Source organism: Cucurbita moschata, unplaced genomic scaffold (genome assembly GCF_002738365.1).
Source record: "Cucurbita moschata cultivar Rifu unplaced genomic scaffold, Cmos_1.0 Cmo_Scf00005, whole genome shotgun sequence".
Classification (NCBI taxonomy): Eukaryota; Viridiplantae; Streptophyta; class Magnoliopsida; order Cucurbitales; family Cucurbitaceae; genus Cucurbita; species Cucurbita moschata.
Genome location: NW_019268521.1, coordinates 1,425,551 through 1,439,618, shown reverse-complemented (window position 1 = coordinate 1,439,618; position 14,068 = coordinate 1,425,551). Strand labels below are relative to the sequence as shown.

Genomic DNA, 14,068 nt, shown 5'->3' with positions numbered 1-14,068 from the left:
TTTTTTTTTTTTTTTTTTTTTTTTTTTTTTTTGAAAAGGGTATGGTATACTCTTAATTTAGTAACTTTTTTGTTCTTATTTAAGTTTCCTAATTCCTAATGTCACTGGATATCTATCATAGGGGAACATTATAAGCAAATTTGTGAGATCCCACATCGGTTGGAGAAGGAAAACGAAACATTATTTATAAAGGTGTGGAGATCTCTATCTAGTAGATGTGTTTAAAAACCTGGAAGTCCAAAAAGGACATCTGTTGGTGGCGGGCTTGAACGGTTACAAATGGATTGTGAGATTCCACATCGATTAGAGAGAGAAACGAGTGCCAACGAAGATGCTAGGCCCTGAAGGGGGTGGATATAGGAATGAGTGCAGCGATGATGCTAAGCCATGAAGGGGGTGGACATTGGAGAGAGGAACGAGTGCCAATGAGGACATTAGGTCTCTTAAAGGGGGTGAATTGTAAGATCTCAAATCGGTTGGGGAGGAGAACGAAACGTTCTTTATAACGGTATGGAAACCTATCCCTCGCATACACGTTTTAAAAATCTTGAGGGGTTCGAAAGGGAAAGTTCAAAGAGGACAATATCTGTTAGTGGTAGGCTTGGGTCGTTACAAATGATATTAGAGTCAGAAACCGGGCGGTGTGTCAGTGAGGACCTTGGGCCTTGAAGGAGGATGGATTGTGAGATTCCATATCGATTGGGGAGGAGAACAAAGTATTCTTCATAAAAATGTGAAATTTTTTTTCCTAGTAGACAACGGAAGTCTAAAAGAGAAGCTAAAAAATGACAATATCTACTAGCTGTGAGTTTGAGCCGTTACAAAATTGTAGCGATATTACGAACTTCTTGAAATACACCCTACTTTTCACGTGTGTCGAGGTTGATATTGAAATTGTTGAAAGTCGATTATTGAGAAATTTTAACTTAACTAATTAATGATTTTTTTTAACACCCTACTTTTTTTTTTACAAAGTCAATCACAAAATATGTTCCATGCTCGTTTTTTAAAATAGATTCTTTTAGAATCGGATGTCTCTACTTGAAAATTTTAAAAAATTTTATTATTTAAAAAATTAAAATTGACTTTATAGATATCTTATCTCCCTTCAAAAGTTACACAACTGTTTCTTCAATTACTATTTAGAAGAAGCAAACTATAATTTTAAATTCAAAAGCATGCAACATTAAACCATTCTTTATAAAATTATATATCTATTTTTAGTTATAAATTATAAGAACTTAGTCCCGTTTCAAGTTTAAATAAAATATATCGGTATTATTTCACACAATAGTTTTTTATGAACGACTTTTAAGTGATTTTATTTTCAATATTAGAATTAACCATCCTATTTATGATATTTGTTTCATTAACTTTTATTTTGATCCTTTGAATGACGACTCCTATGGATATAACATTAGGGGTGTGTGCGGTTCGGTTTGGACCGATTTCTGATGAAATTGTTGATCAATTTTTCAATTTCTGACACATCCCCAATTACAACTTTGTATCTTCTAAACTATATATTTTTACATTCAGAAAATTTAGAAATTTAAATGTAAAAAATCAAATTTGAAGATAAGAATTATAATTTTTCTTAAAAGAAAAGTCGAATGGAAAAATTAAGACGGCCACGCCTTTGGAAAAGAGAAAAGGCCTTTTTTTTTATTATTATTCGTAGCCATTAAGGTTTATATTAATGTATATTTATGTTTTAATTAATAAAAAAATATTTCACTAAAACGAGTTTTCAAAAATTTAAATAATATTTTAAACTTAAAAGGTTCCAAAATACTCCCGCTTAATTTTAAATAAAAATGGTTAAACTTAAAAAGAAAAAATTTTAAAAATAGTCTAATTCTCTTATTTCATTCTTCCGTCACAATGTTCACACAGTTTTGTACGATCGAATGTAAAAGAGAGAAAATATGAAAGTACCTCAAATTTATCTTAGAATCTAATCTTATAGCTATTACGAGTTGGGTACGATGTTGCTTATAATAGACCTATTACCAAAACAACTCTTCTATTACATACGCATATCAAACAAAGCAATCACGGATGTCTTTTCTAATCTCGACCTTAATTACAAAGGATCGAATACCAACAAAAGCCTAATCTCGACCTTAATTACAAAGGATCGAATACCAACAAAAGCCTAATATTTCCAAAACTATTGGGACGAACTAAAAATTTTCTCGACTCGAACCAGCTTAACTCAAACTCATAGATGAAGCATTGAGTTGTGCAAATTCAGCAGCCTTGGCCAACCTCTTCTTCCTCGTTTTCTTGGACAGTGTTTTCACAAACTTGAAAGTGCTGCATAGTCCAACAGCGAAGGTGCGGTTGCTGTTTGGCCCACTGCCTTTCTTATTGACATAACCTGGATAATCCCCTTCATTGAACTCTACTTCCTCTCTTAAAAATAAGTCCTCTTCTTCTGCAACTTCCTCAATCTCCCACTCACTGTAAGGATATGAAATCTTGTGGGTTATGTGAATTTCCCCATTTTCGACAAATAGTTCTTTTGCATTTCTCAGAAATCTTCTCACTAGATTCTGGTGGAGTCTGTTAAAAGAAAAACCGAGGCACGAATCAGGTATAAATGTTATAGAAAGCTTAAGGACTTGCTAGATACTTTTAAGATTTAGTGATTTGTGTGTTGAGGATGGTTGGAAGAGGAGCCCAACATCGAGTAATTAAGGGGATGATTATGAGTTTGTAAGAAAAGAACACATCTTCGTTGGTACGAGACTTTTTAAGGAAGCAAAAAGTAAATCTACGAAAGTTTATTCTCAAAGTAAATAATATCCTACTATTGTGTGTGGAGAGTCCGTGGTTTGTAACAGTTTAGAATTCTTGTAAAACAGGTTCTTAAACTTAAAAGATCAAATATGTCAAAACTCGTTTAGACGCAAAGTTGATCGTTTAAAGACTTATTAAGAATTCCTACGAAACAACGATGAAATTATATGAACATGTGACAATAAACAGGAAAGTTCAAAGACTAAACTTGTTTAAAAACAATCTCAAAATTGACGGTTTGAAGACTTATTAAGAATTCCTACTAAACATTGAAATTTTATGAACATGTGACGATAAATAGGAAAGTTCAAAAAGGCTAAATTGGTTTGAAAACTCGCAAAGTTGACTGTTTGAAGAATTATTAAGAATTCTTACTCAACAACGTTCTAATTTTATGAACTTGAGACAATAAACAGGAAAGTTCAAAGGCTAAACTAGTTTGAAAACTCGCAAAGTTGACTGTTCAAAGACTTGTTAAGAATTTTTACTAAACAATGTTGAAATTTTATGAACCTATGACAATGAACAGAAAGGTTTAAAGGCTAAACTAGTTCGAAAAGGATCTCCCAAGCCTATATAACATGAGGAGATCCGTCTCACTTTCTCATACCTTAAGTCAACCCATTTGCAAAAAACAATAATTATCAGGAAAAAAAAAACAATAATTTTCTGGGAATATGTACTTACTTGATTTGTCTCTGGAGTATTGAAAACCAGCATGAGGAAAATTGAAGACAATGCGATCAAACAAGGTGTGACAGAGAAGTGGGTGTTGGCTCATTGTCATTACGTCCACTCCATGCATCACACTGCAACCCAGCTCCTTCAGCTCTTCCAAGGTTGTCTTAATGTCCGAGCCGTACTTTCGCAACAATGTCTCTTTTCAAAATTTATTGAATTATTTACAAACAAACAAACACCAAAACCAACACAAAAAGGCTAGATTTTAAGAAACCGAATTAGGACAACCTTAAAAAACATGCAACTACTAAGATTAAATCGTATTTTGGTCTCCAAAAAGTCTTCTTAATCTTTGGTAATTAAGGGCAATTATAAATCTGATCGTTGGTCATTAATTATTCGACAGTGTTGAAGAAATTATCACAACTATGTTGTTAGGTCTTCAACTATATTGGTTGTTAGGGTAACTAAATCTTATTGTTTAGGCCAAAAGAGATGTGGAAAAAAATCACACATGCATAGAGATTTCGTCTATCAAAAGTTCGAGAATCTATGAAAGGACATCTAAGACTACGTAGGGAAGGATGAAATGAAGTCCATTACTGAGAAAAGTGGTGATCTCATCTTGCTTGCTGGAAGAGAGGAAGCTTCCAGACCACCTTTTCCAGCCAGATAGCGAGCGATCACTCAGAAATTCACACTAAGAGAAAGTGGCCAGGAATGAGTACCTATCCCTTATGGGAATCGAACCCGTCTCTTCGACATGAAAAGACAATATCCTAACCACAGGATGAAAGGGACTAAATTTGGTCCACCCTTTTGCACTCAATTCGGTCCACGCTTATGCCTTCTCTTTCTGGAAGTACATTTCATTTTGATATTGTCATCTTGGGACTTTGTCTTTCAGAGTTTCTCTCAAAGTTTTTAAAACGCGTATGCTAGAGAGAGATTTTCACACCTTTATAAAGAATATTTCATTCTTCAAATGACTACTTTGGTCTCTAGAACTTTAAAAAATCGAGTATATATAATAACAAATTAAGTACAAAAATGATTTTAAGCTTAATAAATTCTTCATGAAGATTAAGCGAAACAAATTTAAGGTAAAGAAACAGCAACAGCAACATAACATCGATCAAAATGATGGTTTTTTAAAAGTCGAGGAAGGATATTGTTCAAGAATAAAGTACCTTCGGAGTCGAGAGAAGTGGCAACCACGTTGGTAGCAGTGCCGAAGGCGGAGGCCAAGCAAGCTGAGAAGGAGAAATTGCCTTCTCCAACAAGGAGTATGTCGTGGGAGCTGCTGTAATGCGTTATCCATTTTCTGGACGACTTTCCCATATTGATATCAAATCTGAGAACAACAATGTAATATATATATTAACAAGTACAGAATCTGGAAAGGCATTTTGGGAAGATGGAAGGTTTGATCTTTAATGAGAATTGGAAGAACATTGAATAAAGTGAAATGATTATATTGTATAGTATTGGGGGAGGATTTCGAGAATAATTCATGATCATAGAAAATGTGATTAAATCGAGGACTTGAAATGTCAGATAAATTCAAATTCAAATGTTATAAAAAAAAAATATCAATCATACATCTCAACTTTTATCTCTATATATATATATATATATATATATATATATATATATATGTATATATATAGTTTTGACAAAGTTTTGATTGATTAAAATCCGTGTTGAAATTGTGATAAAAAAATTGAAACAAAAGACAATAATACAAAAACTAAAATAAACATTTGGAAACCACCCAGACAAAATTTTAATGTATAAATACTAAAATTAATCTTTTGAAAATCCAAACATAATAAAAATTAAAAAGTATATAGACTAAAATTATATTAAAATCTAAAAAAAGAAAAAGAAAAAAAAAGGGTGAATTCTGCAACTTATAAATTTCTCGATATAAATTTGGAGTTCTTTTTTGGTCTACCATTAAGATTTTATCATGTAACTTTGTACTGAAACCGGTTAGGAACCATTTTTTTGGATAATTATTTATGAAAAAAAAATGTTTTGTTATTTTAAACGAGACTTTTTTTTCTTTGAAAATAACCATTTAAATAGAGATTTTTCTAAAAAAAAAAAAACAAATCATTCTGTCGTTAAATTTTTTTTAAAGAAAATTAAATGGAGAACACAATCCTATGATCTCTACGAAATTAATTAGAGGAACTCATGGAAAGGGAAGTGTACTTTATTCGAGGGGAGATGTTGGATGATAAAAGTCTCACATCGACTAATTTAGAAAATGATCATAGATTTATAATCAAATAATACTTCTTCGATTGGTACGAGACCTTTGAGAGAAGTCCAAAGCAAAGCTCTGAAAGCTTATACTTAAAGTAGACAATATCGTATCATTGTGAGAGAGTCATGTTCATCTAACACTCTATGAACATCTCTAATTTCATCTTCTATGTATTTCAATTCACATAACCCTACGCCTCCAAATTTAGAAAATCGTTTAATTTAGTCCCTTAATTAACATCTTCACTAATTACGTGTCTCAAATGACATCATTTTTGTAATAATTAAAAAAAAAAAAAAAAAAAAAAACTCTTCTTCTTCCTCTCCCTCCATCAACCCTCATCACCAATTCAGACTCGAACGACAAGATCGTCGTTCCTCTAGATCTAAACAAGACTTTCTATGAATGTGTTTAAACTCTTGGAATAAAAGTTATTAGCTAAATTCATAAGCTTAGAAGCCTTCAATCTTTTAGTAATTTGATCCCCCTTTTAGAGCTCAAATTATATGATTCTCTTGTACAAATTGAGTCTGCTAATGATAGAACATTTACGTGTTACTATGAATGAATGAACGAAAGTTCCGATTTTGAGTATATTTTGTGAAATAGAGGACCTGCTAAAACATCATTTCAGCAAAGGTTTTGAAGGGAGCATTATTCTTCGTAGATGAATTGCTGAAACAAGAGTTCAGCATCAATTGAAGAATAATTGGTGTCCTGAGCTTTGCTTAAGCAGTTCTAGGAGCAAAATTTCACTTGCTGAATCAACTCTTATTGAGTTGGCTTCTTTTCAGCTGAATCACTTTTGTCCACTTAAAAGAAGTAAATGATAAAGAGAAATTCAAGACTCAACTCAAATGAATGAGGTAAAACTTAAATGAACTACTAAACCTCTCCGACTCGAGTTTTCACTATTCGAATACTTTGTTTTCGTCTTTGCTCCTTCACCTTCTTTCGCCTATTTATTCAAACACTATAAATTCGGTTTCAGTGCTATTTTCTTCTTTACTATCTCTTTTTCTTCCTTAAATCAGATGAGGGAAGAACAATTAAGAGTGCACTTATTACAAAAGGAAGAAGATATTTATCCTTGCAGACTCTTTTGGACAAGGAGTGGGAGGAAGCAATCCCAAGGTGTATACTTAGGGAAATGAACTGTAGACAAGAAGAAAAGCACCATTGGAAGCTCCTAGTTCTAGTGTTCTACTTTTTCTTGTTTCTTTCTTCTATTTGACCCTACTGCACACTAGCAACACACTAAGAACTTCAGTAGTTTAGTGGAAATTAAGCTACAGCTTTGGGAAAGATACTTTGAATGTTGTTGTGTGAGTTTGAGGGAACAAAGGAATTCCTTTCAACTTCAATGCAATGCAAAACGTCCCTAATTTGAGCCTATTTTCTATCTCCTCTTACCATTCTCTTATCATTATTTCAATTACCTTATTTGAGATTTGAATCACTCCACAAGTAAAATCGGTCATGTCAAACTTGAATGATTCTAAACATGCAACCTAATTACCCCTTAACATTTACCCTTGAGGATAAGGAACCACTCCAAGGGAAAGTAAAATTTGGATTACCTTGTTGATCAAATATCTCGAGACAAAAACATTTGATTGAAATTCGAAACACTCCAAAAGCAAGATCGATCATATCAAACTTAAATGATTCTAAACATCTAAACTACATAGAATTATAAAAAAAATTTATTCATTGGCTAAAGAAAAGCAAAAATACTCTTTTCTACTACATTTTTCGAATCTCCTCATATTTTCAATCTCTTGTTACCATTCTCTTCTATTTGTCTGCCTAGAACATTTACTTTAACCTCCCTCTAATTAATTTCAACTTAGCTAATTTGACACACGCTTAGGTCTAAGAAACAAATATATGGCTTATAACTATTCAAAATTCACAAAAAAAAAAAAAAAAAAAATGCTTCTATTGTCTACACTAACACAAGCATCTATTGTTTGCACTCAAGTTGTATTAACTACCACTTTTAAAGCAAAACAAATACCATGTCATCACACACAGTATCCCTGTTAGCTACATAATGGAGACCTGATTTCAAAGGCTAAATCCAACTATTTTATAAAAACTAAGGTCCAAACCCACGATCGAAGTATCGATTACCTTTTTCCCTTGCCTTATATTAATGAGCTAAACAAAGGATTCTATTGGTTCAATCAGTGGAGGCTCTTGAGATGGTTTGGGGCAACAAGTTCCCAAGTGAGCACATTATGGGAACCACCAAGCATATGTAATAAAGGCTAAGATCTCAAAATACGAATTTAAAATAAATTTAATAGAAATTGGAAAAGTTGGGAAACAAAGACTTCGTCAAAAGTAATTTGCGTGTTTGTTTAGAATTAGTGCATCCCATTTAGATGAATCTACCACTACCAAACTTTATGTCATTTTTTCTAAAGCACCAATTCACGATGCAAGTTTAGGGTCCCATTCTACTAAAGAAAATATTAAATAATAACCCATTGGCATTGTGTAGATCTCAAGATCCCTTTATCCCAATATAATAATTCAGTGTCCTAAATTATGACCTTAGATTCATCACCCATTTACTATAATTTCCTTGCACTTCACCAGTCAATAATCTTACAGGTTGAATATTCATTCTTAAAAAGAAAAGGAAAAATAAAAAAAAAGTAATTAATGTTAATGTTGCAATGGGTTGGTTGAAGCTTTCATGTTTATTAGAAAATTTACAAGAATATTTATATATATATATATATTCTATAAATATAGTAATTTTTATATTTATTCAAACATATCTTAATTAGCATATGTGTCAAATATTTAAATTCTCGAACATCACATATCTGTGTGTGATTTCTTTGTATAATTTTTCTCAATCTAAAAACTACAAATTTTTCATGCTCATAGGTAAGCATCCTATCTTAATCATAATTCAACTATGTTGCCTCATAAGTTTAGTATTAAATTTTTAATTTTATATTTAAAATGCGTTCAATCTTTAAAATTGTCTAATAAATCTTTAAACTTTTGATTTTGTTTCTAATTAATCCGAAATCTATTTACAAAATTAAATTATATGAATTCTATATCTTATAGAACTCCAACTTTACCATTTGTATTTGTAAATTTGTAGATTTTAAATAAATGACAATCCTTTTTAAGTTTATTTGATAAAAAATTGAAAATTTATTAACACTCTCTAAAATAACAAAATAAACACTAACTCACTCACCTACTTTGGTTCTCTTGTTTTTATTTAGATAAGAGTTTCTTCTATTTAATTAGAAAGGTAATCCGTTTGTAATATTTGACTGATAATAAAAACCTTACGTCAAAAATAAAAAGACTCTTGTATATACAGTAACCCTTTCCTAGGCTACTAGTAGAATGTTGCATATAAGGCTAACCAAAACAACTTTTTTAACGCGTTTTTCAAATACTTAAGTTTCAAGCTAACAGTAAAAGGTTTCTAAGTTTGAAGTTTTGAACCCCAGGATGGTCATCCAAAACGTGCTAAGCAGAAACTTTTGATTGATGATTCAAAGAATTATTGGTGTGGCCCTCGTTATAAGATCATAAATAGTTGAATGGTAAGAAGACACGTACAGAAAATGATAAGAACACGTCCCTCAAAGTTGCTCAAAGTGATGTCTTTTGATTTGACAGAGTAGAAAAGGACAGAAAGCTAACGAGTGCCAACTGCATGGATGAGATGAGAGATCATATGGGCCATCCAATAACCCTTCCTCTGCGCAACCAAATTAAATGGGTTCTTTTGTATAACAAGGAAAGGATGAGTGTGTTGGCTATTGCGCTTGGAAGTTGCTTCTAATCTTGGGAATTTGGGATTCTTCAGCTTAACTAGATTCCTTAGGATTCCTTTTCCATGTCCCACTTTCTCATACCTTTCTTCGTCAACAAAAAAAATTAACAAGGTTTCCTCCTTTTTAAATAAATTTCACTGTTTTTTATGGGTTAGAACTAAAGGGATATTTTGATAATTATTCTTGTATGTTCGGATAAGTTTCCTATAACAAACATGCATAGGAATAGGAATAGGATTAGGAATCTCAATACAAAATAATTCCAATACTCCTAAGTTGAAAGGTTGAAATTTTTTTACTTCTACTTTTGTACTAACCACTAACTCAAGACCATTATAGAATCACAAGTTTTAGTTTTACTCTTATGATGAAATCTAATATTTATGTTAGGTTAAAATATAGGTTTATTTTTTAATTTTTAGAGATATTTAATAAATTTCAACTTAAATCAACCTTTCCTTCTTTAAATTTAAAATTGTAATAAGTTTTTTTTATTGTATTTTAGTTTTTAAGTTTTCAGTAGAAATAATCCAAAGCTTTAAGACTTATTGATGCTTTTAAAAATAAAAATTTAATAAAAAAAATAACTAAAAGCTCAGCACACACATCTTCTAAAACTATCTTTTAAGATATACTAAATTTGTAACTAAACTTATTTCTTACTTTAATTACTAAATCGTCTCATAAATTAATTAATCGAGGTAAGAATTCTAGATGAGAGCATTTTCAACAACAGCATGGATTTAGTTGTTGCCTTTTGCGGAGGCTTACTATGCGTCAGGAGACCATCATTGGCCTCCAGAAAAGGACAGCAAGAAGATAAATAGAGTGAGGAAAAAAGATAAATACCTCCATGACGGGGGTCCACGAAAGCAGAGTGGGCTTTTCTTATTTCTGGTGTTTCCATGATTCGCCAACAATCAACTCCTCGGGAAATGACAAATAAGTCCCCATAAAGGATTAAGTAGATACTTTGCTTTGAAGGAGCAAAGACCACGCCTCCAAGCCAAATGCTGAAACAAGATTGACATATATCAATGTGGGAAAGAAAACCCAAAAAGATAAAAGAAGACCAATAAATGATCCATTAGCTTTACGATCCAACCACCCACGACCCAGATACGCCCTCGCAATTAAGTGCAGTGTAAGCCAACAAACAAGCGTTTTAAAACCCATTTCGTCTATCAACCAAACAACAAAACCCTCTTCACAGAATCAAACCTTCAAGAACAATGGCGTAAAGCATCGACAACATCTTGGCGTGCTGGGTACCACTGAAAGCGTCAAATTTCATGAGATAACAAAAGCAATAAATACACAAGAATCAACGTCATTTGTTCGCTCATATATTCTTATGCTTTGATCAGTGAGCAGTGCAGAAAAGAGCGAGAGAGAGAGAGAGAGAGAGAGAGAGAGAGTATTTATCTTTATAGGTTTTGTTCTGTATATGTTTATGAGTAATATCTGCAGAATTCGTCAACCTGGGAAAGTCCGGAGAGCACATCCTAGACGGTATCTTCGGCTGCATCAATGAAATCACAGCAGCCCTCGCGTTCGCCAGGATGAGTGACTCAGCATACAGGGTAGAAACCACATCCCGTCTTGCCCAATGGAGGATCGAAAATCTAGCTTCCTGCACCTACCGCAAATCCGATCCTTTCAAAATCGGCAAGTGGAAATGGTAAATTAATCTTTCTTTGTTCATTAGTTTCGTTTAAAGCTACATTTTTGTGAAATAAGGTTAAATAAATCGATACCCAGTTATCCTAAGAGAAACTGATTTGTATGTGGTGACGAAAGGAGAGGATAAGATCCTAGCCATCTCTTCAAAAGAAGAGAAAATGGAAGATAATGACAATAATCTGTTTTCCCCCTTCTAATTGGAGATGTTGCATGTTTTTTTCTCTTCTATCCAAACAGGATAGGGATGTATAGATATCTAATATTTTTGTTTGGATGAAGGCATTTATCGGTGGAAAAAAACAAGCTTTTATATGTTAAATTATACCCAGAGATAACGAGCGTAACAAGGGCCAATCCCCCGATTGTATCTTTCATCATCCGAGTGGTTTCCTCTGTAGGAGATCGGAAGGCTTTGACTCATCCAGGTAATTTCCTTCTCCTTTCCTGTACATTTTCAAGACAGAGTAGTTAGTTTTCAGATTGAAAAGACATTCACCTTCAATTATATCTTCAGGTTCTGATTCATGAATAAAAGTTGAAATACTTCACCCAAATAAAATTAGACATCCGTAATTATTTGATGGGGAACATGGCTAATCTCTGTTCAGAAATTTGATTTGTTGTTGGACTTTTATTAAAAACTTCTTCTTTTCTTGATGACCTTCAGTTCCTCTAATGACCAATAACGTTACCTCATCTTCCTCTATGCAGAAATAATAGACAAACAGCTTAAAAACAACGACGACTTTATTTGGCCAATTGAAGTTCCATTAACGGGAAAGTTCATTATTGATGTCGAATTCCTTGACTTGAAGACTGCCTCACCCGAGGTAAGCATATAAATATTTGTCCGTTGCTAGTGCATGCATATTTCTTCCAAAGATGATTGTGGAGTTGGCTATAATAACACAGAACCTAAGGATCATAGATAATAACAAGTCAAATGCAGAAGCAGTTGATAAAAGTTATGCCTTAAGATTAAGAAAAAAAAAGTTATCAACGCCTGTGTTAAAGAAAGAACGATTGAATACCTATTTCGCTCCTCTTTTAACTCATTGTTGTCAAATTACTAACAGGGTGGGGAACCTTCCTCCATCTGGGCGGATGGATTGACACAACAACGATCGAATTCAAGAGCTCTTATTTCATTGGGTCGAATGTTGAAGGAAAGCATCCACACCGATATCATAATTAATGCATCTGATGGAAGTGTTAGAGCACACCGTGCTATTCTTGCTTCACGATCACCTGTTTTCCACAGCATGTTTTCACATGACCTGAAAGAAAAGGAACTATCTACAATAAACATCTCTGATATGTCTTTTGAAGCTTGCGAGGCACTTCTTAATTATCTGTATGGTAATATCCAACATGAAGAGTTTCTCGTCCATAGACTGGCACTTCTTCATGCAGCTGATAAATATGACATAGATGACCTAAAAGAAGCCTGCCATGATAGTCTGCTAGAAGATATTGATGCCAAAAATGTTCTTGAAAGACTCCAAAATGCATCTCTTTATCAATTGCCAAAACTGAAGACCAGCTGCATGGAGTATCTTGTGAAGTTTGGCAAGATACTCGACATCCGAGATGAATTCAATGTCTTTCTGCAAAATGCAGAAAGGGACCTAATAGCTGAGATCTTCCATGAAATTCTTAATGCTTGGAAAGGTTTCTAGCTTGATGAAGAGGATGATTAATGTTGGTGTGTTTATGGTGTACACATAAGATTGCTACAAGGATTTAGTGTCAGAATTTGTAACCTTGAAAGGTGATTCTTTCTCCAAATTGTTTGTCCTGAAATTAGTCAGGTTTCTCATGATAAATGACGGTGTTATGAACACAAATACAATTGAAACAAATGTAAATAATTTCATGTTCTGTGTTTGGAATCTAACTTTTACATAGTTTAGTAGTTTTCCATCACACAAGATCTCACAGCACCCTGATATCCATAATGCACTCGTAACCATCTGCAAAAGAAAATCAACCCGATCGTACAGATGTTTCAGGTTCATTCTCTCAGCAGTATATTGCATTGTATAAACTTCCATAACCATAAAAGATTATGATATACACAGAGTAATAAATTCTGGAACCAGAGTATGAGCAGCATTTAAGGTTGGCAATGCAATAAGAAAAGCATTCAACATTCAACATTACACAAACCTTACCAACCTTGAAAACATTGACCAAATCAACCAAAATCTGCTAGCCACTAAAGAAACGATCAAGTAAAGCTCCACAAACTCGAACCGTAAAAATAAACTAAAGTCGAACTATAACGACAACATCACATACTCGCAAACTAATCACCTAATTCAAAACTCAACAAAAGGCAAAAAGCTTCAAGGAAGAATTTCACTACCAAACACAACATTTTCAAACGCATTACAATTCAATAAACCAATACAGAACATAAACAGTACCTCAGCGAAAAGATCAACACTACAACTCCATCCACACAGTTGGATCGGCTATTTACTGGGAAGAATCGCTCTGAACAAGAGTCCATATCCGATCCAACTCTGTGAATCGCTCTGAAAAAGATTTCATCTCCGATCCAACTCCGTGAATCGATCTGAAGAGATAGGAATTGAAAATGCAGAGAAGAAGGAGATCGAAAAGCGAAGGGGGAGAGGACAGAAATGGAAGGCGGGAAGAATGGAGGGAATATTGTAGGAATCTGTTATGTCTATGCTTTGCGTGGCAATTTTAAGCGGACCCGCTCTTGCAATTCATAATTTCTTTTAAATTTTGAAACATTTGAATGCTTTTTTTTTTTTTTTTTTTTTTTTTTATT

At 33.1% G+C, this 14,068-nt stretch overlaps 2 protein-coding genes across 6 annotated transcripts; one reads left to right on the top strand and one right to left on the bottom strand.

Annotated features, from left to right (window-relative positions):
* Positions 1-1,893: 1,893 nt before the first annotated feature.
* On the bottom strand, positions 1,894-10,648 carry LOC111443349 (uncharacterized protein At4g26485). Of its 4 annotated transcripts, none has more exons than XR_002710479.1 (5): positions 10,432-10,647; positions 4,677-4,840; positions 3,489-3,684; positions 2,126-2,568; positions 1,894-2,081 (listed from the first exon to the last, which is right to left on the bottom strand). XR_002710479.1 is itself a non-coding variant. In XM_023081131.1 (5 exons), the coding sequence occupies exons 2-5, from the start codon at positions 4,825-4,827 to the stop codon at positions 2,303-2,305; spliced, it is 483 nt and encodes a 160-aa protein (XP_022936899.1). In that variant the 5' UTR covers positions 4,828-4,840; positions 10,432-10,648; the 3' UTR covers positions 2,043-2,302. The 4 variants fall into 4 exon arrangements, 2 of the variants coding, with proteins under 2 accessions (XP_022936899.1, XP_022936898.1); XM_023081131.1 differs by having other exon boundaries at positions 2,043-2,353; positions 2,484-2,568; positions 10,432-10,648; XM_023081130.1 differs by having other exon boundaries at positions 2,043-2,568; positions 10,432-10,648.
* Positions 10,649-10,652: 4 nt separating this feature from the next.
* Positions 10,653-13,146, top strand: LOC111443347 (BTB/POZ domain-containing protein At1g55760-like). 2 transcript variants are annotated; one of them, XM_023081129.1, is made up of 5 exons: positions 10,653-10,948; positions 11,053-11,263; positions 11,545-11,690; positions 11,977-12,095; positions 12,342-13,146. In XM_023081129.1, exons 2-5 carry the CDS (start codon positions 11,145-11,147, stop codon positions 12,942-12,944), a joined length of 987 nt encoding a protein of 328 aa, XP_022936897.1. In that variant the 5' UTR covers positions 10,653-10,948; positions 11,053-11,144; the 3' UTR covers positions 12,945-13,146. The 2 variants fall into 2 exon arrangements, with proteins under 2 accessions (XP_022936897.1, XP_022936896.1); XM_023081128.1 differs by having other exon boundaries at positions 10,653-11,263.
* Positions 13,147-14,068: the final 922 nt, after the last annotated feature.